The 26270-nt window shown below is 43.4% G+C and overlaps 1 protein-coding gene across 1 annotated transcript in view; it reads right to left on the bottom strand.

Annotated features, from left to right (window-relative positions):
- Positions 1-25911, bottom strand: part of DMRT1 (doublesex and mab-3 related transcription factor 1) — a 58276-nt gene extending 32365 nt beyond the window's left edge. Inside the window, exons 1-3 of the mRNA XM_063180214.1 lie at positions 25627-25911; positions 22433-22616; positions 2120-2403 (exon numbers count right to left, since the gene is read on the bottom strand). Of these exons, the coding sequence (XP_063036284.1) occupies positions 2120-2403; positions 22433-22616; positions 25627-25911 (753 nt within the window). The remainder of the gene's footprint in view (positions 1-2119; positions 2404-22432; positions 22617-25626) is intronic.
- Positions 25912-26270: the final 359 nt, after the last annotated feature.

Below are 26270 nucleotides of genomic sequence, written 5' to 3'. Positions count from 1 at the left end.
CCATGTAGATCAGTCTGAGAAACAGTTTGTAAAGTTCAAAACACTGACCCTGAACTACACCCTGCCCTGTGTCAGAGGAGAAGTTGATCCTGGATTCATGACATTTAGAAGCTGGGGAGACATCAATTCTGCAGGCCAAAAGCAGCACCTTTATCTCTCTGCTTGGACATCCAAAACATCAGAACAGCACTGAGGAATCCCAAAAGGTCAGCTCTGGAGAAATTAACATCTTAGATGTGGTAGACAAATTCATATAAAGGTGAATGGAATAATGTGGTATATCCCACAAATATCATGAGACATCCACAGCTTTGAGCCTGCTGGGGTAAAGAAAACTGTCCTTTTTGACAAAACCCATGTAGTTTTTTTCCTTACTTACCCCTTCAAGATCTCACTAATTTGAATGGCACTTAAGCAGAAGTTAGTTTCTGCAGGGCCTGAAGAGAAGAATTATGGAAATCACACAGCTGTTTTCGCTTCTTTAAGGGGTGTCAAAGGTTCCACAGCAACTGGTGATCTCACAAGTGAGACACAGACTCTCTAAGCCAAGACTTTCCATATACGTTACAGTACATGACAACAGAACTGTGAGTGAGGACACCACATCTTCATTCCAAGGTTTAACATACTCACACAACTCTTCCTCAAACACTGTGTGCTAGGTGAAATGCAAGAACATTATTTTCTCAAGGCAAATGTTGCCACTGTTCGTTTGTCTTTTGATGGTGTCTCCATGCATCAGCAAGCTAAGTGCTGCAGATGCTTGAGAAGTAACCTTCTATCTGAAACATTCTGCTGCACCAAGCTAACACAATCAACCAAAATAAAAAAGTTGAAAAAGCACTTGGCACCTCACACCATTACCATGCACAAAATCCTGTAACTCGCCTTGACTAATTTTCCTCTTGGCCTGGTGATTGAATTCATCAGCTGGAGAGGACACCATCAACTGGAAAGGTGTACCTTCATGTATCAACACACTGAGAGAAGAAAGCTCTCATGGCATGGGCTTGCACCACAGAAGGAAGAGAGATAGCTCCCTATCCCATACAGCTGTACTCACAGCAGAAAAAGGGATGTGGAATAGTGATAAGTGCTACAGTAATTGCAATCACCCTGGCATTACTTTCAGCTCCTTGGTATCAAAAATTAAAACGCCCTTTCAGAGCTGGTCCCTCTGCCAGAGAAACCTGGCTAGAGAAACTGTCTGTCAGCAAACAGGATGACCTATCTGTTCACTTACACAAGGAGGTTTTGGTGGACATTTCACTGTTGAGTGGTTTCACAACACAGCCTTTGCAGAAGCAGCCTGCCCTGTCCTGATGCTCTACAGAAGAGGTCTGCCCTCTCCTGTCCTTACACAAGGGACACAGGCATATGCAGACTCAGAGGGTACAGCCGTACCAGTTCAGTCTCAAACAGGAAAAGCATCTCTGCAGTTCAAAATCAAATAGTCCCTGAGTTACTGAAATGTTTCCACTTTGCCAAGAATCCCCCATATTGGCAGATTTTCCCATTTTCCAGTTTCTGACTGAGTTGGATGCTACAATTATCATGTCCTATAGTGCGAGGGCTTGATTTGCTTTATATCCTAACAAAGTACATAGAGCTCTGGTTTGAAACTCTCAGGTACTGCCTGTAACCTGAACTACATGAGTAAAAATCATGAGCTCTGAAGTTACCAATTACCAGAACACACAACTAGCAATATGCCATGTCACATTCAACTGACTGCAACCAAACTGCTGCACAACAGCATGGTCTCCTGGGTCACCTTGGTGCATTGGATGTGAAACATGGAAAAAACCCATGCTTCTGAAGAGCAAAGCCTCCCAGAAATTACACCTTAGGATCTCAGGATGTTATATTGGACTCTTTTTTCTGGAAAACAATTAGTAATCTACTGTCACATAATACAGAAGATAAAATCAAGTTAGTGCCCTTTGTGCTCGTGGCAATTTATCCATACCATTATCACTGTCCAACTATGTAATTACTTTTGTTATGCTGCATTGCAACCACACATTTTGTCTAACTTTCTCAAAATGGGTCCTAATGCCACCCCGGAATATGATTCTGGTTTTGCGCTGCCACGAAACCAGCAAAGAGGAGATCATACCTGCCACTGTTTTCCTGACTGGCTCGGCATGTATGTTGCTGGGAGACTTCGAAGGCTGTTCTTCATGGCCGACCCTACAATTGTGCCCCCTGTCTCACTGGAGGAAGGCTCACTGGCCACTGCCATCTGGTACTGGGAGTAGTTGTACAGGTTGTTATAACAAGGATACAGAGATGGCTGGTAAAAACTGCTGTAGTAGGCGGAGTCCACAACCAACTCAGATGTGCTCTCCAAGTGCCCTCTGCTGGGGATGGAAGGGATGTCCTGAATGAGCATCCGTCCCTCTGGAAAAGAAAAAAAAGACCATTATCTTCCACCTTCTAATGAGCCACTACTCCTCCCAAAGGCTGGACAGAGAGTGGTAAATAAGAAGTAGGAGCTGAAAGCTAAACATGGCTGAGTGTTCGGTGGAAACTCAAGAGGACCAAGAACTACTCACAGTCCAAGACTGCCACCTACACACACCACAGTCTGCAAAACAGCAGACAAAACCAACTGCAGGTTTAAGCAATGCTCTGAATCCTCCATCAGTATCAACTGATGGGGACAATGATTTACATCGCCTAAGTCTGCAGCCCCCTACTACTTTTTAATCTGTAACAGTGTGCCAAGTCTCTTGTAACTCTCTAGAAGTAGAAAGGATCTAGCTACAGAATGACTCCTCCCAGCCAGTGTCCAGAAGGTGAGAGGACACCTTCTAAACATGCCTCTACGAGGGTCAAACAGCCACAAGGCAAGAGAAGCTGCAGTGGGCAAAACACCACAGGAACAGCCAAGGTGTCCCAGACACCCACACACTACCTGTGAGCAGTACAGTCCTCAACCCTTGCCAAGCATTCAATCCCAAATTTAGCTCCTGTACCTAGAAAATCACCAAGCAAAACAAGATCCCACACCACTAGCAAAAGAGGATGAGGAGAAAGGTACTGCTTGTGACTTGCTGCATCCACTCTGGACTGCCTCCAGATCAGGGGTTAGCTGGCTGTGCTCACCACAGGCAAGGTCTGCCTCCCTGTCATTCCCTAAGATGGGGATGCTTCTCAGACAATGAGAGTCCACGATCTCCCCACTCTACTGTCAACCAGGGCCCTGCAATATTTGCAAGCACGAAAAACAGAAGGTGCTTGTTGGTACTATTGCACACCCAAGCTCTCTCTCTTACATGCCATCAGTTACACTGCCAAGCCAGAAACAACAAAAAACTACCACAATCTTATATATACATTTACAGGGGGAAAAAAAAAAAATCAAACATCCAGATCTCTCCATATCTGTATTTCTGGCTCTAGTTTGCATGTCTGTGACCCTGCCTTGTTCCAGTTCTCTGTAAGGAGCTCCTCTTCTCCCCATGATGTTGTCCAATTGTTTTGTAGAGGAGAAAACAATGCGGTTTAAAACATATGGATGAGCTCCATGGGCAACAGGCACATAGGAAATAACAGCCCTAAGAGAAGACATTTTAGGCAGGTCTACTTTGTTCTGGATCTTTCTCTTGGTGTACCTGTATCTTGGTTACTTACCTGTGGAAGGAATATAGTGGCATACCAGCCCCTCAGAGTCATGATAACAACATCTACAGTCCTGTGCATTAGCTGTGTATTAGAGCAAATAATCAGTTTTACCTATTTTTGCTATTTACAATGCAATCTTGTTTTACTTCTTCAGCTATAATGAAAGCTTTCTGCAATCATGGATCATCTCCTTCCAGGTCACTAAATTACACAGTGTCCCCATCCAGTTCTTGCTGCCATTCTGTTGACATCAATGACCTGTTTATTAGCAAAGACTGTTTTATGCTTCCCGCACCTGATTTTTCTGCAGAACCATGTCAGCTGGCCTTGTTTATGTGAAGTATTTCTCAATTTTGCACGCAAAACAGAAGTGCCTGCAACGGCACAGAAGACTTTTCAGAGTTTCTGCACTTTCATTTTTGTTATTTTTAAAATTATTATCCTGCTTTTAGGCAAGACTCTTAGATCCTTTTGTCTGCATCTGATAAAATCAGAACTTAGATCACAGACACAGCGCAAGCTTGACTCCCCTCCCTAAATTTACTTCTCAAATAAAGTTGCATTCCAGTTGCTCTGCTTCAAATGTTGCAAAATAGAAGCCAAAAGCAAAATCCTCCAACACATTCCTTGCTGGGATACAGATTTCACATGACAGAGACAGGCAAGGCAGTCACCTGCTGAACTTCTCACAAGGCTATATTATTGCACAAATGTGTGATTTCTTCTAAAATCTCTGCAGTGTCTTTCAATTTACAATGCATCATCAGAAGGGCTACTACTCCCCATTAAAAATAGTAGCACCAGGAAGATGATATCTTTTTACACCAGCATGATCTGGATGAGGGGGATCAAGATTATCCTCAGTCAGTCCACAGACAACACTAAGTCAGGCAGGAGTGTTGACCTGCTGGAGGGCAGGAAGGCTCTGCAGAGGGATCTGGACAGGCTGGATCATGGGCCGAGCCCAGTGGTGTGAGGCTCAGCAAGGCCCAGTGCTGGGCCCTGCCCTTGGGTCACAGCAACCCCAGGCAGTGCCACAGGCTGGGGCAGAGTGGCTGCAAAGCTGCCACAGGAAAAGGCCCTGGGGGTGCTGGTGACAGCAGCTGAGCGTGAGCCAGCAGTGCCCAGGGGGCCAAGAAGGCCAATGGCATCCTGGCCTGTGCCAGCAGTGGTGTGGCCAGCAGGAGCAGGGCAGGGACTGACCCCCTGTACTCAGTGCTGGTAAGGCCACACCTTGAGTACTGTATTCAGCTGGGCCCCTCACTCCAATAAAGACATTGAGGTACTGCAGCATGTCCAGAGATGGGCAATGGAGTGGGAAGGTTCTGGAACACCTGTCCTAGGAGGAGTGACTGGGGTTTTTTAGGATGGAGTAAAGAAGACTTCCTTATCGCTCTCCACAACCGCCTGAAAGTAGGTTGTACCCAGGTGGGGTCTGGACTGTTTTCCCAAGTACAAAGTGGCAGAATCACAGGAGACAGACTCAAGCTGTGCCAATGAAGGTTCAGGTTGGACCTCAGAAAGAACTTTACAGAAAGGGTTGTTAAGCACTGGAATGGGCTGCCTAGGGAGAGGGTAGAATCAACATTCCTGGAGGGTATCAAGGAATGACTGGATGTGACACTAGGTGCTATAGTCAAGTTGACAAGGTGGTGACGGACTCAATGATCTTAATGTCTTTTCCAATCTAAATGGTTCTGTGATTCTGATTCTCTAATGCACAGGAGAAATCAGTCACTGTGGGTGCCAGCAGTTCAAAGGAAGAAAGGGGGAGAAAGTAACAGCTTTTGTTGCAACTTGTGGAAAGCTCTTATGCAGTACACTTCCTAACATGGGACAAGATGAGCTAGGCTAGAACAGAAACCTACCCATAGCTATCCACCAAATCACACAACCATTCCTGATATTCCTGACGCTTCTGTGGTTGTTACAGGGAGCTGTGCTACAGCTCCCTCCTGAAGAGCAGCAGTGGCAGTATTCCGCTGCATTAAGGAGGAGGAAAAAAAAAAGCTTTTTGATCCTTCTTTTCTCTTTTTATCTTCTATCTGTGGTTTGGGCTACCATCATTTGGCACCAGCAGCGCAAAAGGTTTGACTTGTTCCACATTTTCTTTTACGTAGCTGCAGAACACCCAGCAGTGGTTCAGAGTTCAGGGCTGTTAAAACCCACCAGAAGTGTTCTCTGCTTTCTTCGGCCATCCAAGTCTTTACACTACTCCATGCTCCACGTCTTTACACTACTATCAGCTGCTATCTCCAAAGCTGGTCTGCAGAGATGGCTCATTCAGCCACTCAGGCTCCCATATGCATAAATCCCCAAGCATCAGCAGCCTGGGGCATTTTTCCCTTATAAACACAGAGTTATGAAATCCCAGCACATCTCCAGCACACAACCATTCTGAGCTGCAGGGCCACACCACAGAGATGTGCCCCAGGAGATTAACAATAAAAAATATGAGCAGAGGGAAAGGCAAAAGTTCAAGTGAAGGGAAAGCCACATCCAGCTCCTTGAAGAACTAGGACTCCTGTGACATCACAGGAAATACCACCAGAAGAGTTAGTTTTCCCTAAATCCCACAAGACACCATGCTTCTAAATGTGGGAAGGACACATCTGTAAGAATCAACATCTGTAACTGTCTAGGTGGGGTTCCTCTGGTTGGTCCTTGGCCCACACCTCTAAGGGTAGACTCCTACCTACTGGCTGAACCTTCCTACAGCCATGCCTCCAGCCACCCAACAAAGTGTTCTCCTCAAGAGAGGCTGTCAGCCTGTCACTGTGACTGTTTTCTGCCAGCAAGTAGAGAACACCAAGGCTAAGGAAGCAGCTTTCAGCTGATTTCTTTCTTTCTTCCAAATTCAACACAGCTGAACAGCTCTCCTGGCAAGAAGAGGGTCCTCCCCTGTCTTAGAGCTTGCAGCATTAAAACACCTGCATATAAGGGTGAAATTTTTGAGAGGAATTAAGCTCTCAATAAGGTAACCCCTACTGCACTATCAAGCTTCCACTCTGTCCCTCCACCTGCACTTAAAAACATGAGATCTGTTGCAGGAGCTGGGCTTATGACTTGGCTGTCTTCACTCCCTAGATGGAAAAAGTAGGAAGGACACCTGGGTCTTTCCCTTGCTATTACACACAAATTTAATATTCTGGAAGTTGCAAATTCAACATGATCAAAAATGGGGCTGAGCCTGTACAAGGAGGTACAGAAAACAGAGTAACAGTAACAAAAAAAATAAAGCAGTTTAAATTCTCACTCAGATTTTGGAATGCCAAGTCTATTAAGTAGGGCCACCACAGGCTCTTCATCCCTGAGCAACACTTTTACAGCAAAGACAACAGTACCTCTTCATGCAGCTGTGCCCTTGGATCTCTTAAGTTCTTTTCTATGTCTTTACTAAGTTCCGTAGGGAACCGATGCTACTTTTTTGCACTATGTACACAGTGTGAAATATGGCCCACTCTTTCATAGAAGATCAATATGATGCACAATAAATACTGATATTGATCTTTCAGTGTTGTAGACGACTCTCTGACTCTATGGCATATTAATAGTAGTTAACCACTAATTCATTTCAGGGTGGCTGGTATTTTCTTTTAAAGAAGGTGAGTACTATGGGTCAGTTACACATATACATCTTTTACATTCAGTAACCCATGATGGGCTCCTGCCTTTGCTTAGCAGAGCACAGTGAAAAACACTGGTCCAGTCCTTTGGTAATGTAAACCAGTCTCAGACCATTTACTTCAATAAAGCTATGGTGATTTACAAAAATTACGGATATGCATGGCAAAATCAACGCAGAAGCCAGTATATAGATCATTTGGGAGAAGAAAGGAGAAAGGCCAGGTAATTTACAGGAATTTCCATCACCATCTTCTTCTCACAGATGCAAATGTGTTTTTAAGGTTATATACTGAAAAGTAAAAACACTGAAATTTGAAGGCTGCATAAAAGCATGGAGTATTTTCTATTCCTACTGGTACTGTTAAGGGGCAGTTTTACATCTTATTATGTGCTGGCAACGGTAATTTAAGTATGTGTGGGTAAGCTTCTGATATGAGCTCAAATGACATAAAGTCCATACTATTAGACTTTCTTAGCATGTAAAACAGGGTGGTAGCACCAAAGTGCCTACTGGGAATGGTTACTGAACCACACAGAAATCTGGGGAAGATTATTAGTCATCTTACTTGTGATAGATGCACACCAGTAACTGTTTTATAAATCACGATAGCAGAGCCACATTTCCATGTCTGGGAGCATGCCGTAGCATGGCTGAATTTAGTCATGTGGCATTAGACTGGATTAGTCTCCAAATGATTGAGCATTCCAGAAAAGGGACTGGTATATGCATTGTGGCAATTATTCTGAATTCAGAATTTCACTGCCCCCATTTACTGGCATGTGTTCTTACATAAACCAATGGTTCACAGTTTTGGTTTTTTTCTTTGCCTACAGAGACTCTGCACATAGACAGCTTTGCTGTTGAAAATACAGAACTGTGACTACTCAAGTAACACAGTGACTCAACAAGCAGGTAAGCACTGCCCAGTAAGTAAGCTCAACCACTGCTAAGTTTACATTTCCTGCAGTTTTCAATTCAGAGTGACAGTTTTCACCAGTTTTAATACTTCCGGCAACCCAGCTTCTGCACAGGGACAGCTACACCATTAAAACACACACACAAAAAATTATTCAGTCAGAAAACACCTGACTTCATACCTCAAAAGAACCTTGTATCTGACAATTTCTCCCTGCTCAGTACATATAGCATTGACACACTCCTATTAGCTGGTTTAGCAATATTAAGTCTTGCAATGCATTAGTTTAGTTCAATTCGTATCTGGCTTTGAGGTTGGACAGTAGCCTTGAACAAGGCCAGTGTGAAATCACTCCCTAACATCATAATCAGAAACTCTGGTACAATGTGTTTCTCCCACCAAACAATCATGACAGAGCTATTTCAGATGTCAAAGAAAGCTGGCACTATTAATTTCTGCTGAGAAACGCTGTCTTCCAGAGAACAAAACCTACATGCGTGCTCGTCTCTGAGAGGAGTATTTCTACTCTCTCCCTATTAGAAGTTGTGGATTATCTTTGGTTCCAGCACTGAACTTTTAACTTGATATAAAGTTAATGTGCTAGACAATGTTCATTTCAGGCAAGGCTGTGGGGTTGTGTAATTTTCTGCCACCCCCAAAAAAGGCCATTATCTGTAATTACCCATTACCATGCATAATTATTTCTTCTATTCTGGTCTATGGCCCCCAGGACTTCATGATGTTACAGCTCACTGCATTATCTTATCAAATTTGTTAAGGAAGCTTTTTTGACCTTTTGAGCACTTGTCACAGCATATACAAAAGCCGGCAGTAAATTGTCGAAGCATGTACTGTGTGATTTATTATTTGTACCTTGCATAGTGATACCGTACAAAATATTACACATGAACACCTTCCCCATTCCCACTCCCTGCTTTAGATCAAGTAAGAAAAGGAAAGGAAACCCCTCCAGTAACAGAAGGAAGGGAACAGGAATAGGCTGGAGTCTCTCAATGGGAATTTAAGAAGCATGACAGCAACAAGCAGCTAAACCAGAACATCAAACTCTGAAGACAACCCCACAGCTGCTCTCTTCTCCAGTGCCACCTTTTTTCTTTCTCCTCTTTCTCCACAGAGTCTACTTCATCTTGTTTTCCCAGCTTTGTAACCTCCTGATGCCTGCTCTTTCACACAACGTCCATTTACTGCTCCTTCACTATGCAGAATACACACCACCCCCCATTCACAGCTTTGGTTAATGCAGTATAGGTTCTTGACAGACAAATTTGGTCCAGTATGATGGTCACAGGGATTGTCCTTTATGTATATGGACGTGAATGTGCAATAAGCAGGATTTTGTCTTCATTACTCTCAAAGCTCCCAGAAAAGGACCAGGCAGTGATCAACATCCCAGCACTACCTGCTTTGGCTAAGAGCTTCACTGCACTGTAAGTGCATGTACTACGCCCCTCTTCTTCCTAAGGCCACTAGAACTGAAGGTGACAGAGAAGCAGGGCACTCAAGAAAACAGGAGAGACAATGTCCTGTTATCCTAACTTTTGTTTTCCCCTAAATTCCCTATTTATCAATACTCTCTAGAGTGCTTTATCTTAAAACCTCTTGTTTAGGTGCTTGTAAGCATGAAACTCTCAACTCACATCCCTAACTGCAACGACATATTGATGAAATCATGACTTAGGAAACTGTAGTACAAAAAAGAGGTTTTGGTGCTTTTGAACTGCATTGTTAAATAAACCAACTTCCCAGGAATCAGAAAATCTGAGGTACTTTTCTATCATGACAAATAGAAGGAAACATCACAGATCAGGTATTAAGTTTGGACTAAAAGTGAACACTATGAATTGCTGTAGCACAAGGTATGCAGAATCATGCCTTTCAAATCTGTCAGTCTCCTTTAAAAGGAGACTGAAACTGGAGACCCTGGATTCCTTAAAGTAACCCTGAATTCAAATGCTAAGAGGTAGCTACTCAAGCCACTGCTGTGAAGACAAAACCCTTCTCTGCGTTTCTCTGCAGTTTTCAGATCTCTGGCCCTTCACTCTGTGCTGCCTCTCAGGCAGTGGGGAGGTGGAAACCACTCTGCAAGCAAGATGAGCCAGCAAACACAAGCAACAAGCAGGGTCCACGGAGCAGAAGAGAAGATGGTGCTCGTACCCCTGTCCTGGAGCCTGATTTCTGAGATGTGCAGGCTCTTTTGCTCTCATTCTCCTATTGGAAGCCAGATATGCAGCATTTCCAAATATTTTGACCGGAAAGCTTACTGTGTCTCTTCCTCCCTCCATCAATTGCCAATGTTACGGCAATTGTTATGGCTGTGTTGAGCTCAAACATGAAATCTGGTGGTTCTTCTTCCTTTCTGTTCAGATTACCTTCCCAGACAGCCCTGGGTATGGAGTTGTGCTCTAACACCTGCTGGAGACAGAAAAATATCAAGTACCAGCCATATCAGACATGAGGGCTACCAGCAGCTATGTGTCCAGGTTAGGAATAGCCAAAACACCTTACTAAGACCACAGTACCTCTCCAACCCAAACTAGAAATACACATAATTCTTCTCAAAGCAGGAATACACATTTAAAACAAACAAACACACAAACAAATAAACCCCAAAGTGTATGGTGTAACAATTCTGAGCTTCTTGTAGGCCTCTGGCCTCTTCCCTGAAACTGAAGTGCACAAAGACCAATCTATTCCACCTCTTTATCGCAGCTATGCCTTATCATCTGCCAACTCCTACCATTTGCTTTTCACCTCCTCCCACCAGAGCAAGACAAAACAACCAGTCATTGCAGCTGTCCTGCAGTGGGTCTGAAAACTAGGGCTGTATGGGTGTTATGAAAAATTCCTCGCTAGGTGCGGCTGCTGGACTGTTGAGTTCAGCCGGCATTCCCAGTGAGGAGCTAGCATAATGGCAGCAATGCCTGTGGGTACAAGGCATGCTTCTCAAGGGATACTCGACTGGAAGAATTCAATTTCACCTGGAAGGAATCAACCAACCTCTAGGAATAACTCCAGAGTGGTATTTGAGCAAAATGGCATTTACCTAGTTCTACTTCTGAAGGGCTAAACCAGTTCTAAGTGGGACAACAGATTTTAACAAGAACAAAACTTGCCAGAAAGAAACACTCTAGGATAAACATTATGCAAAGGGGACAACACATTTCAGGGAAAGTTGGGAGACCTCAGAACTAAGGTTATTTCCTATAGACCTTCTTGAGCCTTGTAGTGAATTCACAAGATTTTGCTGCTGCTGTTCACCACACCAAACTCACTGTGTTATTTCTGTGAAATAACACAGAAAACTAACTGGAGCTGACACAGTCTGGCAAAGGCATAAGCAATCAGAACAATCATACGGGAGATCAAATAAAGGTTAGCTAAGGAGATCACCAAAGTGTAAAATAAACTGATTTTCACTCCAGTACTGTTCTCTGGTCTTTTAATAATTTGTCTCCTGCCTGAGCTCTTCCAACTTAAAAGTCCAGGTGTGTGGGTCCAGACAATTGCTACATCCCCACCACTACCTACAAAGAGAAACCTAGGGAACAGTATGAACAGGGAAACAGATCTACTTCCCTTGTCCCCTCTCCCAACCTTACACTGGTTTTGGTTCAATGACGCCCTTCCTTCCAATATTCATTTTGAGCCCGCTTTCTGGGGCATGTACCATGCTCCCAGGGCAGGAGTCCCACTAGCATTAGTTCCATGACCACCCCACCAGCTTCCCAAACCACGTAACTGCCTAGAAGGACTGTGCCAGTTCATCCTCTTTCACCAGGAACCACTAACATTCAGCACAGTATCCCCCAGGATCACCAGCTGCGCAGCAAGTGTTTGTTTGGGATGGACTTCTTAATTTTTCACTTCTTGTATGGGTTAAAACAGTTTTTGCTTTCGTGTGACCATCATCTAACCTGGCCTCCCTGCAGTGCACTTTTGTCTTCTGCAGGGCTTGCCAGTAGAGGTGCCTTTCCATCACGTACCAGCACAACCTGTCATACTGCCAGATTTCTTTCTGAGATACCAATGGGATGATTACAGCAAAGAGCACGTCCCTGTGAGGTGCCTCCAGAAACACTACTGTGTTAAAATTCCCCACTCAGACCTACAAACTAATAGGATCATTTTCCTTAAAACCAGGTAACACATACAGTACCGATTTTCTGTCAGTTCAGGTTCCTAATCAAGATGTCAGGGGATACAAAAATCAAATGCCTTGCAGGATTTGCATGCCTTGAAGTATGGTACTTCACCAAACAATTTTGTAATAATATAAGATTACCAACTTGACAGAATTTTTACCCATAAACTTCTGTTAATTCATGCTATGTGAACATCATTCGACAGCTGCATTTCTCCCCTTCTTGCATATTTTATTTTGCTGTGGATTGTTCCACTATTTTCAAAAAAGTGATGTCAAGCTAACAGATTTGCAGCCATGTACCCTACCACACCCACTTTCTTGAAACACTGGCATGACATCATCTTTCTTTCAAGATTTAGGAACTTCTTCAGTGTTAAAAGACCTACTGGAAATCACAGAGTGGGTCAGGTTGAAAGAGATGGCAGGTGGTCATCTGGCCCACCCACCCTGCTCAAGCAGGGTCATCCTACAAGACATTGTACAGCACTGTGTCCAGGCAGTTCTGGAGTATTTACAGGAAGGGAGACTTTCCATATCCTCAGCCAAGCTGTTGAGTTTTTTTCTTTTTTTCTTCCTAAAATTGCATATAAGTCGTCCAGTCCTGCTGATTTCAGTTCCTGTTGGAACTGGAATGTCACCATCTCCATATACAGGTATAATACTACATATCTTTTTGTAAAGCAAGGACCAGAAAAAAATTACTGAGCGTTTATTCCTATCTTCCACTGTACAGTTGTTATTCCATAACGGGTGAAATTGTGTGTTTCCAACACAATTCAAAAACCCCTTCAATTTCAAGATTTTTGGTTAATTTTAATTTTCACACAAATTTGTATTTTTTAAAAGAAAAAGTGATTTGAAAAGAAAAAAAACAAAACAAGAAGGAGAGAGCAATTTCTTCCAGAAGACTGCAGGCCTGGCATAGTAAATTTCTCAGTCCCACAGAGAGCCCCAGTCCAGATGCAGCTAACAGAAGCTGAAATATGCCTGATTTCAGAAGAACTGGAGAAGGAACATTTTGTTCACATTTAGTGTACACTTAATAAAAATGATCTGCTGCAAACATTTAGCATGCAACTTAACGATCCTCCTAATACAGCAGTAGAAATAAAACCTACGGAAAATAACATTTTATTTCCACAATTAATTTAAGCTCTGGGCCTTCAATAAGATATCTATGGCAGCAAATCCAACTTTCAGTGTCTCTGTCACTCACTATAGGGAGTAATCGATCTTTTTACGTGAGCTGAGGGGTAATGCTTGTCTTTCTTTTCTAGCACTTTTGGTCATTATAACACAGCTATAGTGATCATATTCAAATCTCAAGTGGAAAAAAATATGAATGGCTTTGGTAAAGAAAACACATTCAAAATCTTTGAATATGGCTTCGACTCCGTGAAGGTGGTAGGCATTATTTTAATGCTCCAGCATATGTTTGTCCACACTGAACTGAAACAACAGCATTATTTACACATCTGAAGTTATTAGCATGTGTGACAGCTAGTGGGATCAGGACCAATAAAATCAGTGCTTCAGAAAATTAAGGGCATGAGAAACAAGGACCATTTTCAATCTTCAGTATAAAAGCTGGGAGTATGACTACTGCATGTGCATATCTATGTACACAGCTTATTATTCACCCTGAGATATCTGATTTGAGAAGAAAATTTACAAACAGTTAACTCTTTGTGTTCACGCTACCAAATCCAACATGCTACTGAAATGAGCAATGGAGACAAAAGTAAAGCCACAATTAAAAAAAAAACAACAACAAAAAAAAAAAAAAAAAAAAACCAAAAAAAAACCCCAAAAAACAAAAAAACAAAAAAAAAAAAAAACAGAGAAAGAAATTAAAAATTTTAGGAAGTTAGGGAAGAAAAACAGATTTATGGACAATGATGGAAAACAGCCCAGACACCTGCAGGGGCAAAGAAGCAAATTCAGAGGAGGAGAAAGAAACTCGGTGTGGATTAAATCTAAAGGGATTTAAGTCATTAATGAGAGATCAAAGAAAACATTAGAAGGGAGGGAAAGCTTCACAAGTGTCTGAGATAGGAGACCTTGGAGGAAATATGACTAGGTTAAAATCACTATGCCTCACACTAAAAATAATAAAGGGAGTAGGATGATGGTTGGAATTAGATGGAGCCCATGCTTGGTTATAAGCTATTACCATGACAGAAACCCAAAAGTTTCTACAACAGACCAACTGGAAATAATAGGAGGGCTTTTTAACTCTATCTAATATGTGATGCAAAAACTAAAAGTGGGAGTAGTGAAAAAACACTGCAGACATCCAGCAGTCCTGACCAAGAGAACAAGAATCACACGGATGTGTGTAACTTTTGTGCACGACTGCCAGTGTTGCATGGGTGCAACAACGTCTGCACTCACAAAATTGGCTTCAATGCAAATGCAAACTGATCACTAATGAATGGTGTTCATGCATAACTGACAGAAATGCACAGTGACAGGAAGTACAGTGGCTTACCATCCGCTGAGGTGCAGTTGTGTTCATTACTACAGACATCCAAATAACCAAATAATGGCTTATCCTGTATGCAATAAAATAGTACAAATAAAGACTGGAGACAGGAATTAAAAAACAAAACATCAGACATCCAATCTCACTGCAAAGGAAGTCAGACTCAGTATTTAACTAACTGCAAGCTCTTCAAGGAAACATAGGACAGATGTGCATGAACACTGTTATTTAAGTAAAGGAGCTGTTCACAATCCTGATTAATACTAGCAGGTACTCAAATTCAGAAGAAAGTTTAGTAAACTTCAATAAAACAGAGGAATGAGAAGAAGCATATGAAAAAGCATTCCTACAAAAGAAACCTTCAAAACTGCATTATGCTTCTCATGTTATTAAGTGACAAATCTACTGTAAATGGAAAATGATTGAACAGGCTGAAATAGGAAGTTATTTGATAAATTAAGCAAATGAATGCAGTCTTCAAGGTACAAGAAAGCATGTGAAACAAAAGGAGAAGCAAGAAATCAAATCAGTGCTCAGTTAGGGAAGCGTGCAGTACTCCTTCACTCCTCACTTATATCTTTTCTTTAAAACAAAGAACCCCACACATTCAGAGAAGATATAATAACTGTTTCAAGGACACAGAAAGGAACAAGAGGTTAGCTGCAGATAGTGAATAATGTGCCCATGGATAGTAAATTCTTAGAAATTCCTAGTACATTTTCTGCTTCTGCTCCATTCGTTATCTCAGTGTTCATAATAACAAATGGAAAGCACAATCTAGCACAGATAACTCTCTAAATCTGAATGCACATATGCAAATGCCAGTGTTACAGAGGAAGAGCTTCCAAGGCAAAAAGAACAATGGGAAGTGCTGACCAGCCCTGTTACCTTAAGTGGGAAGAAAATCTGGTGCTAGGACACTGTACACGGCAAAATCTGTCCAGTACACAGCAAACACTGCTCAGCAGCTATCTTGCCCTAACCATAGATATATGTCTTTAATCGTCACGAGGTGTGAAAAAACTTGGACAGCAAGATGCTGAAAACACAGAAAGCCCTATGGTGAAGTATTTTTGAAAATGAGAAAAAAAAACAAACCTAAAAACCAAAAAGGTTTGAAAATCCTTCAGGGGAAAAAATCTCTTCCGAAATAGGGATAGAAGTAACTGCTGAGCTTCCTGTGCTTTGCCTCCATCTCAGGGCTGAGCAGCCTTTCTCTCTCAAAGTAAGGGAATAGGGGCAGGTCATGACGGGTCCCTGGCACTCTTGCTTCCCTGGCACACACCGAAACCTCTCCCCAGCTCCTGCCTCTGGTGAAGACAGTCCTAGGCAACGTTCAGAATACCACTTGCACAGAAAAAGAAAAGCAATTTTCTGTGAGGATTTTCCAAATATGTTTATAATTCTATTTGTTTTTACACTTCCAGTGAAGCATCACACAGGACTGAAAGTCTGAAAGAAAAATAAAAACTTCTTAATTCAGACACTTTGAGAACTGCTGCTAGTTCTACCTTGTTTCGCCACTACAACAGAAATACAAGCCTTTTGACAGGAGTCAGTGCCTCACTGAATGGATATGTACAGCACTTCAAACGTTAGCTCAGTTAAAACAGAGGCACCGCCACGCATGCGCGCATGCAAAGCTGCAGTAACACATACTGCTTGAAAAGAGGAGCAGGAAAACTGCAAGCTTTGCAAGAGAACTGGAGAATTGACTGGAAACATCTAATCAGGGATGCAGAACCCTGTAACATTATGATTTATTTAACACAGTCAAGGAATGGCTAGAGGCAATGAATCATATAAGAGATGACAAAGCTGTAGGAGATTTCCGTCATCTACTTTAACCTGTGCATTGATCAGAGTTTACCCCCATATTAATCACCAGAGATCATAATCTAACACACTCTTAAACACCTCTCCTGATTACGCTTCACTTACCCCCTTGTCCTTATGCAGGTCACTTCGTTGCTAATTGCACTACTCGTTAGGAAAAAAAGTGTCTAGTGTCTAATTTAATTTTGCCTTTTTTAGTTTCAAGCCGTTGCTCCTTGTTATGCTGTCTCAAGCACTGTAAATAATCCCTCCCCCTCCTCCATATTATTACCTCTCAAATATTTATAGACTGTTTATATCCACCCTTAGTCTCCTTTCCTACAAGCAATACATCATTTTTGTCACCCTTCCCTCTATCCTTTCAGATTTATCTATGTCCTTTTATAATGAGATGCTCAAAACTCCTCTACCATTTTCCCAAGTACAGTGAACCCAAAGCTGAGAGAAGCTGAAATGCTCACCCCTTCTTGTTTCACAACCAACTCCTTCTTACATAACTTATTTTGATAGGAATTGAAAATTACAAAGCCATGGCCATGCCACTGTGGTATTGTTCAATGCATACTTGTATCAGTCCAGGATTTGAAAAGCCTATTCAGGATAAATTTCATCCTAAATCGAGGGAAGATTGTTCAAAGCTCCTGTAATATTTACGAAGTCCAGCTTGAAAGAGATTTAGTAACTAAGCAAACTACTATACAGGCAGGCCACTTTCAGCAACTACTTCCCAAGACAATATCTAACTTGTGCTGTGGAAATCAGGTCAATCCAAAAAGGCTAAGAAGTTCACAAAGTTTTACAAGAGACACACGCAAATGTAATTCTTTTTCTCTCATCTTAACTGCAATGAACTGGATAAAACCAGATGATGATGATGATGATGATGGATTAGTTATTCACAGGTGAAGGACACAAAACTCCTTTGTTTGCTGTTACAATCCACTAAAGACAGGTCATGTTTAACTGTACTCCTCGCTTTTTAAGAGAGATTTGTTGACTGTGGGAGAAGCCAGGGGAAAGCACCAGGAAGCAATGGAAGGGGGTTGGCAGGACCAGGAGGCAGCCAGTCCTGCTGCTTTACCAAAACTGGTAAAGAAGCAGCCATGGCTGCAGCAGGAGAAAATCATCCTTAGAAAGTAGTGAGGAAACCAAGGGAAAAGGGAAGAGCAGGAGGATGGACAGATAACCACTGCAGACCCACCAAGATCTCTGAGGGCATGCAGCCACTATGTTAGTCCTGGCACAGGCAGGCAAAGCAGCTAATGCTGCCTTCTTACTGCCAGCCTTGCTGAGGCCGCTGCCACCTAACTATCAATCCCCTCCACCATTTGTCAATCCCCACAATTCTAACTATTTGTTTAAAAAAATCCACCATTGAGTATTACTAGGTCAAAAGAGTTACGATTTCTTTCACAGGCTTGCAAGTGATTATCAGTATTGAGGCTGACTGAACTTCAAATTTAAGTATGCTGACTTAATGTCAGGGCAAGCAAGTAGAAATTTCAGAGCTTCACAGAACAGTCTAGTTCGGAAAGGATCTTTGGAGACCAGCTGGCTCAAACTATTCAAAGCAGAACCAGCTTGCTAGTTAGATCATGTTGCTTATACACCATCCAGCCAAGCTCTGAGCCTCCCCAAACATGGAGACTCCAGAACCTCACTGGATAACCTGTTTCAATCCTCAAGCACTCTCACAGAAAAAAGAAGCTTCCACATGTTCAGTTGACTAAAATGAGGCTTCTTTAATGAAACTGAAATTTTTACAGCACTATACTATACTATACACTATACTATAAATACTGCAAAAGAGCTTTCTTTCTAAAAGAAAATTTCTCACTTTTTTAAACCTGGCTATGATATTTTTCCATTATAACAACTAGGTTTTTTTTAAACTCATCTTGCACAACAGCTGCAAGATCTGGCACCAATTTTTGAAATCACAATACAGTGAGCAAGAAAGTAAAGGAAGAGTAAAGAAGACATTGTAGGGTTTTTGCAGACAGCTAGGCCACTGCAAGTTCAACGGGATCTCAGTACCATCAAACATCAGGCATGCTATTACTGCTGATCCCACCATGGTATGTATTTATGAGTAGATAAAACCCCTTCTATTTGTCAGAGAGTTTCAAATTGAAGACAGCAGCTACTTAGAGAAAAAAAAGAATACTATTTTGTTTCTGTCAAACATAATAAATGTAACAAAGGGAAATAACAAATACAAGCTTACTATTCACAATTGTTCAAAATTATGTTTGTCAACCAGTGATAATAGGAAGACACCTGAACACTACTGACACTGCAAATACAACAGGGAAATGACCACACAGAGCATAGGACCAGGAGCTGGCATTCTGCATCACAGAGCAGTCCCATCTATACTGGAAGTTTCTAAACTGGGCCAACAAGAGTGCAGAGCAGCAGAAAGAAGGGGTGCTTTCCAGCACCTTCCAGTCATCCGGTGGTGTATCTTGCAGCCACTCCAATGGCCAAATAGCAAACATGACCCTTAGTCTGTGGCAAGGATAAAATATAATGAAGCAAAGGTGAAATGCATTCTCCTTCATTCAGTATGAGCAGCTTTCTTTTTTTCAGTAAGCTCTATGGTGTTTAGTTAGTGACCTCATCTGCCTCCCCTCTCTGACCCCCATGACTGCTAAATATCAAAACGGCAGAGGCTCTAAATTGACACAAACCAGTGAAGAGCACAGGTGTTATAAAATGAGAATGTCTGAAAAGCACATTCTACACGTTTCACCATAATCTTTTCTGTATTTTGCAGATCTGTTGAAGATCCTAACAAGATATACCTATCCTACAGATGGGAGGACAATCACATCAAATGCCCTGGGAAAATGACTTCTGTTGCTCTGTACAATTAAATGGCCTTTTCTTTCAGCAATCCAACTTTTTAAGGGGAAATGCACAGGAACAACAAATTCATGAGACCATGGTCTGTTCCCTTTCAACTACCCTGCAAATTCCCAGTTTGCTTTCGAGTGGGAGCATACAGTTCATCCAAACTAAACATGCCTGACATGGTTAATGTTCAAACACCTATGTTATGATCATGATAATTCATTTTTTTCCCCTCTTCAAAAACAGCATGCCACAATGGGATCTGAAAAACTGCCTCTGGTATCCAGGCGTCATACTATTTCTGATCTGCTAATAAAATGGATACAGCAAGCAATGACTCTTTTTCTGGCACTATGTCTGATTTGTGTGACTTCTTCACACATCACTCCTCTGCTGGAAAACAATGCTCCATGTGATGGCAGTCCAAAAGAAGAACTGCCCTCATAAGCCGAAAAGCTTAGAGGAGGAACAGAATTACCGCTGTCAAAATCACCTCTTGCCCTATCTAATGTGAATCACACAGGACACACTGCACTCCCAGAAGCCACTGCTTCCCCTGGGGCTTGCAGGGAACTAACTGCTGGCTCTCCCTGCCATGAAGGGTTTCACTTTCCCTGCTTCCTTTAATAATTACTGTAAGTTCTTGAAAAATCAGCGCCTCAGCCTACCAACCTGAGACAATGACTCTTGCTCCAATGGGGTCTCTCATTTTGCTTGCAGTTTAGGGTAGTAATAAAACCATAAAACAGCAATACAAGAATCCATCAAGTACCTGGTCCTGAAACAACCCAACACCTAAAGCCAGAACTTATACCACAAGGCAATTTTTCATCTGAAAAAAAGATCGACATATGCTAAAAAGAAAAACATGGGGATATTTAGGCTATGTTCCTCACCAAAGCCTGAACTCAGGCTCCTGACAAAGCTACCCCACAGACCTGGATAAATGCACAGCACCTTCTGCAGCTTCAGAGCCAACACACAGTCACTGGTATAAAGTCAAATCCCCCGAGTACTTACACTGCTTTCAGCAGATGAATGTACCAAAACCATTAAGGACGTAACTTCATTTATACAGTGTAGTCACCTCTGAACTAAGTACAATGTCTTGCTACTTAGGTGCCCAAAAGCAAAACTATGGACCTGATTTCCTATTCATTTGCAGATTTTTCCATTTCTGGTGAACAAAGGTTGACACTGTCTTGATTCCTGACTTTTTTCTGGAGATGAAGCTGTGTATTTCAAATGTTGTCACTCACAAACAGTTATTTATTTGGACACAAATAATAACAGTTAGTTATTTAGTAAAATGCTTGAGAAACAATGTATTTAAATTGCTCAAATTCCGTTGTAAGAAAGATGACTGCTCTAACTAAAAGCAGTAACACAATTCAAAATACTTTAAAATTAGGCATTTTTATGTTTTCAAGTACTTTTTCAAGCATGTGAATTGCCTTAAGCCTGTTTGGTCAATGCTTTCCATTAAAAGACCACAATTTAATTAAATTAACTAGCAATTATTAAAATGGGATTAATAAACTAAATACCGTCATTTAAAAAACATTAAGATCAAAGCTTAAGCCAGTTTTGTCAACAGTAAAACGATTACATTCTTCGGCTTTCCTGTACAAGCAAGGATCTTCTTGTTCTCCTGAGTTACACACAATCTCTATATATCACTGAATATACTACTTTAATCTTTAGCCAGCTTTTTCTACGTCTATAGACAAAGCATGCAGTAATGCAAATATGAAAGGAGTAACTGCATCAATTCAAAGGTGACACTAACATAATGAAAACAAAAAAAGCTAATAAAAAGCTATTTATTGCTTTATTAAGCAGTTCTTTTAAAAGCTTCCCAACAAAATTCCTCTACAATGGTCTGAAACTGCCTGTCTGCACTAGATCCAACAAATCCATCTGACATACTTTTAATGGCCTGCAAAACAGAATAGCGTCACTTGACAGACACACACATGCACTGTCCTTTTATTAACTAGTGCAAAGCACTGCCCACTTCAGAATCACCTTTCTATCTGGCAAGTATATTCACCTGTATTACTGGCATATGCATAGATTATTAAAAATGAATGAAACTTGCTTTTCCTTTTATGTGTATTTGTTTGCTTTTTTTTCTGTCTATATGCAAGAAATCAATTACACCAGCTCCTTTCTTCTGTATGTTCAATCACTGTATCTGTCAGGCATGGTTAGAAAGTGGAAAAAGCAATTTGCATAGGAAAAAACATTTTGCCTAGAGTCTTCACTTGCCTAGCATATTCAAGTCCCATCTTTGCTCAGCTATGCTTTCACTGAATATACAGACAAATACTGTTTCTTGTTGTTGGGGTTTTTTTGGGTCTTGTTTTACAAGTGTTAAACGCAATACAGTAATTGTAGTAAAAGAGAAGGACTACATCACTCTTTCATAGTTCATCACAGCATGCCACACAGAACCAATGTGCCACCACACAGAGTTTTGTAAGGCTGGAAGATCTTTGCTGCTGGGGTCAATAACATAACCTATGCACTTGGCCTCTCTACGGTTCTGAAAACTTGAATTTTGAAGAAGCTACACAGGCAGCCAAAACCTACCTTACTATGACTGTAGCGGGAGTATATGTTTGGGAAAAAGGACAAAAGCTTCCCATAATTCTCTACTTGCAATCACACACCCTATCGAATTTTATTACAGCACCAGTCTGTGTAAAAGAAATTTTGATTTTCAAGTAAAAATAACCAAATAAAATATTAAAGACTGATAGTGGATCCTTCCCTTCCACTAGGTGTACCAAAAGTACAATGTTGTACTGTACTGTAACCCTGTCACTGCAAAGAGGGACAGGCGTGAACCGTGAGCACCAGCAGTGTTGGCCGTGGCCCTCAGATGTGAGCACCACTCTCCCAGCACCTTACCTGGTGGTGTACTAGCTGCTGTCATGGCTGTACTTGTCGAGTGCATTGGGCTGCTGCTTTCCAGCGAGAGGCAAGAATTGCCAGCACTGTTCTTCTTAACAAACGTCTCAGGGACGCTGGGCAGGGGCACTGGGTGGCTGATTCCCAGCTCCTCTTCCTGAGCTTGCTGTCTTCTTAGGGCAACCTAGGAACAAAAGAGAAGACATAGGGTATGCTCTGTGATTTTGAGCACAATTTATACTGGCAGCAATGAACGACTCAGATTCAAAGATGGTTTTTCACTATTTGTACCGTAGAGTAGTGCTGATCGTAGAATCACTAAGGCTGGAAAAGACCTCCAAGACCATTGAGTCCAGTTTTCAACCAAATACCACGTCAACTAAACTACAGCACTAAATGCCAGGTCCAGTTGTTTCTTGAACACCTCCAGGGATGGTTCCTGGTTTCAGTACTTGACAATTCTTTCTGTTCTTCCTGACGTCAACCTGAACCTCCCCTGGCCCAGCTTGAGCCCATTTCCTCTCATCCTGTCAGCACTAGCTGCCTGGAAGAAGAGGCCAACCCACAACCTCCCTTCAGGCAGTTGCAGAAGGTCCCTCCTGAGCCCTCTTTCCTTCAGGCTAGACAAAGGCAGCTCTCTCAGCCACTGCTCACTTGGCTTACTCTCTAGGCCCTTCACACAATCCAGCCAATGGGCAGAGAAGTATGTAAGCAAAAACCACCCCCATTTTGTGTACAAGCACAAAGGAACAAACCTATGAAATGCTGGTGACATACACATCTCCCTCCACTGAGGCCAGATTAACACTTGTAGAAGCTGACGAAACTCCCGCAACACAGCCGCTCTTGGGACAAGCACTCTGGAAAGTACAGTCACTACCCTCCTCTCTGCTGCTGGGGTTAAGAAGTTAGTCTGCTTGCAGGGCTCTGCTGTGCCTCTTATCAATATAAAGCAGCTTTTCATGAGGGCTTGTACCTGTAATCTGCTGCTCTATCCAGGCCTGCTAGGCTCCCTGCTGGCTCTTTGCTGGAAGTGTTGCCCTTCAAGGAAATTTCAGCATACAGTACACTGTACAGAGAGAACCATTATGGAAGAAGCACAGCAAATGTAGGGTACCATCCTGCAGGCATCTCAGACAGCATCACACACATTGAAAAGCGCTGGGCAAGTCTGGAGAAGCTGGAGCTTCCCATTTCTTTCCTAATACTGACAAAGTTCCAAAGCCTAACTGGCACTGGCCAAGCCTATAGGCACCACACAGTCTGGACATGCGTGCAGATAAACCATATTCACTGCTTGCAGACAGCCCCTTCTGCTTCATCTGAACTAGTAGATCAATTTAACACCCATGCCAGATCTGTCTGGGAAGTATATATGACACTGCTACAGCTACATACCCTGCTACTTGTGAGGTAACTGATTTGCGGTCTTTACTTGAACCTCAGAAATTTGTTCCAGTTTACAGACTGGGATCATGGGCGTTTCTTGCTGGAAATTCTCCTGGGTATCTGGGACAGGACTTCCCTACATTTTCATATTCAACAGCCACGCTTTTTTCTAATACAGATTTATAATTCTGTTAGTTAGCATTAGCCCTTGCAATAAGAAACATCCCGTACAGAAGGTGCAGACTTGCAAACACCACTGTAACTTCAACTTCACAAGCCAGTAACCTTGACCTGTAAAATTCCACCAGCATCAAGGGGCTTACTGCAGAAATATATCAAAAGGGGGAAAGACAGACTTTCAATGTGTAACTCCTACACAGATAAGGTTTAGCTAGGGAGGCTTTCAAAGCTACTTTCAAATACTAGACAGGGAAGAGAATACCCCCAGGAGGACCATCACCGGAGCTTGCTAGCAGGAGGCACCCACTGCCTGACCGAAGCAGCTGAGAAGCCAAGATTCCGTGCCGAGGTGGACACTCTGCACGGGGACACTTCGTGCTCCCTTCCCCGAGGCAGACAGCAAAGCCATTCACATTTATTCACACCAGGCAGAGAAAGTGCATGTAACTTGGGCATAACAACAATTTCTGGACTGCCATACTACCAAAAAGGAGGAATTGTTTAAATAAACTGCCATTGAGTTCTGAGGACGTTTTATGCACTGAATAACAAAATTAGAAGGAAAAAAAAAAAAAAAAAAAAAAAAAAAAAAAAAAAAGCGAGGATTTAATCTAGAGCTGCTTAGGTTTTTAAAACCTGTCAGCCCGACACACATTTTATCCGGTATCATGAAGCTCTGAGCAAACAGCAATTGCAAACTGATGGGTGGGTCTGGTATCACCACCACGTACCTTCACTCGCACCAGGAGCCCTAAAGCCTTGCCAATTATGTGCTGGCAGGCGATCGTTTGCTCTAAAGAGGGCGTAAAATGCCCCTCCAGCAGCCGCTCCAGTACACGCCCAGGACCCCCCTTAGTAAAGTTTGCAAGATAAAGATCACACGGGTTAACAGAGCCCTATACTTACACCGCCAGAATTGTGACTCCGAAGCGAGACGACCCAACGAAAACGTTATTCCCACCCTGAACTGGATACCGTTTGTTTTCTTAGCCCTCTGAATACTGAGCCCTCGTTGAGATAAAAGATGACCCACCTACACAGCTATGTGAAGAACTGCTACACACCAAATTTCGAAAAACGCCGTTAAAAAAAATCCCCAAAAATGTTAGAAATGCGCTCAACTGAAGCCACCAGCATCAGGAAACGCAGTTTACACCGCCAGCACAAAATATTCTCGATAAGCAATTTGTTGGCTAGATTATTCATTTTCTAGTTAAAAGCAAGCGGGAAAACGGCTAGTGACGGTAACTTAGGTCCCGCTCCGTGCAGGTTCTACAGCCTCCCGGGGGCTGTCCATGGGGCCGGATTGTACCCGGCCCGGGGGAGCGGCGCTCGGCCGTGCCCGGCAGGTGCAGCTGACCGCTCACCGCCGCCACTCGCCCCGGCTGCAATCCTCCGCGCCTCTGGGGCATCTCCCATTTCTCATGCAAAAACGAAATTTAAATAACTTGCGAGAAATACAGCGACAAGTTTCACTAACAGCGGTGCAACTCCTGGCTCCCGTCCGGGGCGAGGCTACCCGCGGCTGCGGTCTCGCAGCGCACCGCATCCCGGCGCGGCCGCTCGGCCCCGACGGGCCCGACCCGCCACGGGCGCGGAGCACACCGCGCTCGGACACAGCTCACCTGCGCTGCCATGACGCGCTGCCGCTCGGCGATTAGGCTGCACTTGTTGCACTGGCAGTCCCGCCACATGCAGAAGCGTTTGTGCCCCTTCAGTGGCGAGGAGTAGCCGTGGTTGCGGCAGCGGGCACACTTGGGCAGTCGCGGCCGCTTCTTCCCCGCTGCAGCGGCTCCCCTGTCCGCCGGGGCGGCCGCCATGGGGGCCGCCGCCTTCCCGAAGCTATTCGCCTTGTCCCCCGGGCCCGCGACGTCCGGGGGCTTGCTGAAGGCCGGGGTGTCACTGGGCATCGCGGCAGGCGGGGGACAGCTGGGAGAGCAGTCTGCGCGCTTCTGCCCCGTCCCGTCCCGCCACCCCGCGCGTTTTGGCGGGCAGCACCAGGCGGGCGTCGCCCCTCCTGCCGCGCCTCCCCCACTCCTGCTCCGGGGGGTCCGTGGCCGCTAAATCCTCGCTACCCCGAGGGAGCGGCCACCCTTCCCTTCGCGCTCCTCCCTCCCCCACCGGGCCGGCCTGCGGCGGGAAAGGCGGGCCCCGTCCAGGCCGGTCCCCGTCGGATGCGGGGCGCGGGCCCGGGGCGGCCTGACGGCCGGAGCTTCTGCGGGGCTCGGTTCAGTCGCCCTGCCGCAGGTCCCGCACGACAGGATGCCCA

This window comes from Melospiza melodia, chromosome Z (genome assembly GCF_035770615.1).
Source record: "Melospiza melodia melodia isolate bMelMel2 chromosome Z, bMelMel2.pri, whole genome shotgun sequence".
Taxonomy (NCBI): Eukaryota; Metazoa; Chordata; class Aves; order Passeriformes; family Passerellidae; genus Melospiza; species Melospiza melodia.
This window is presented reverse-complemented; position numbering and strand designations above follow the sequence as displayed.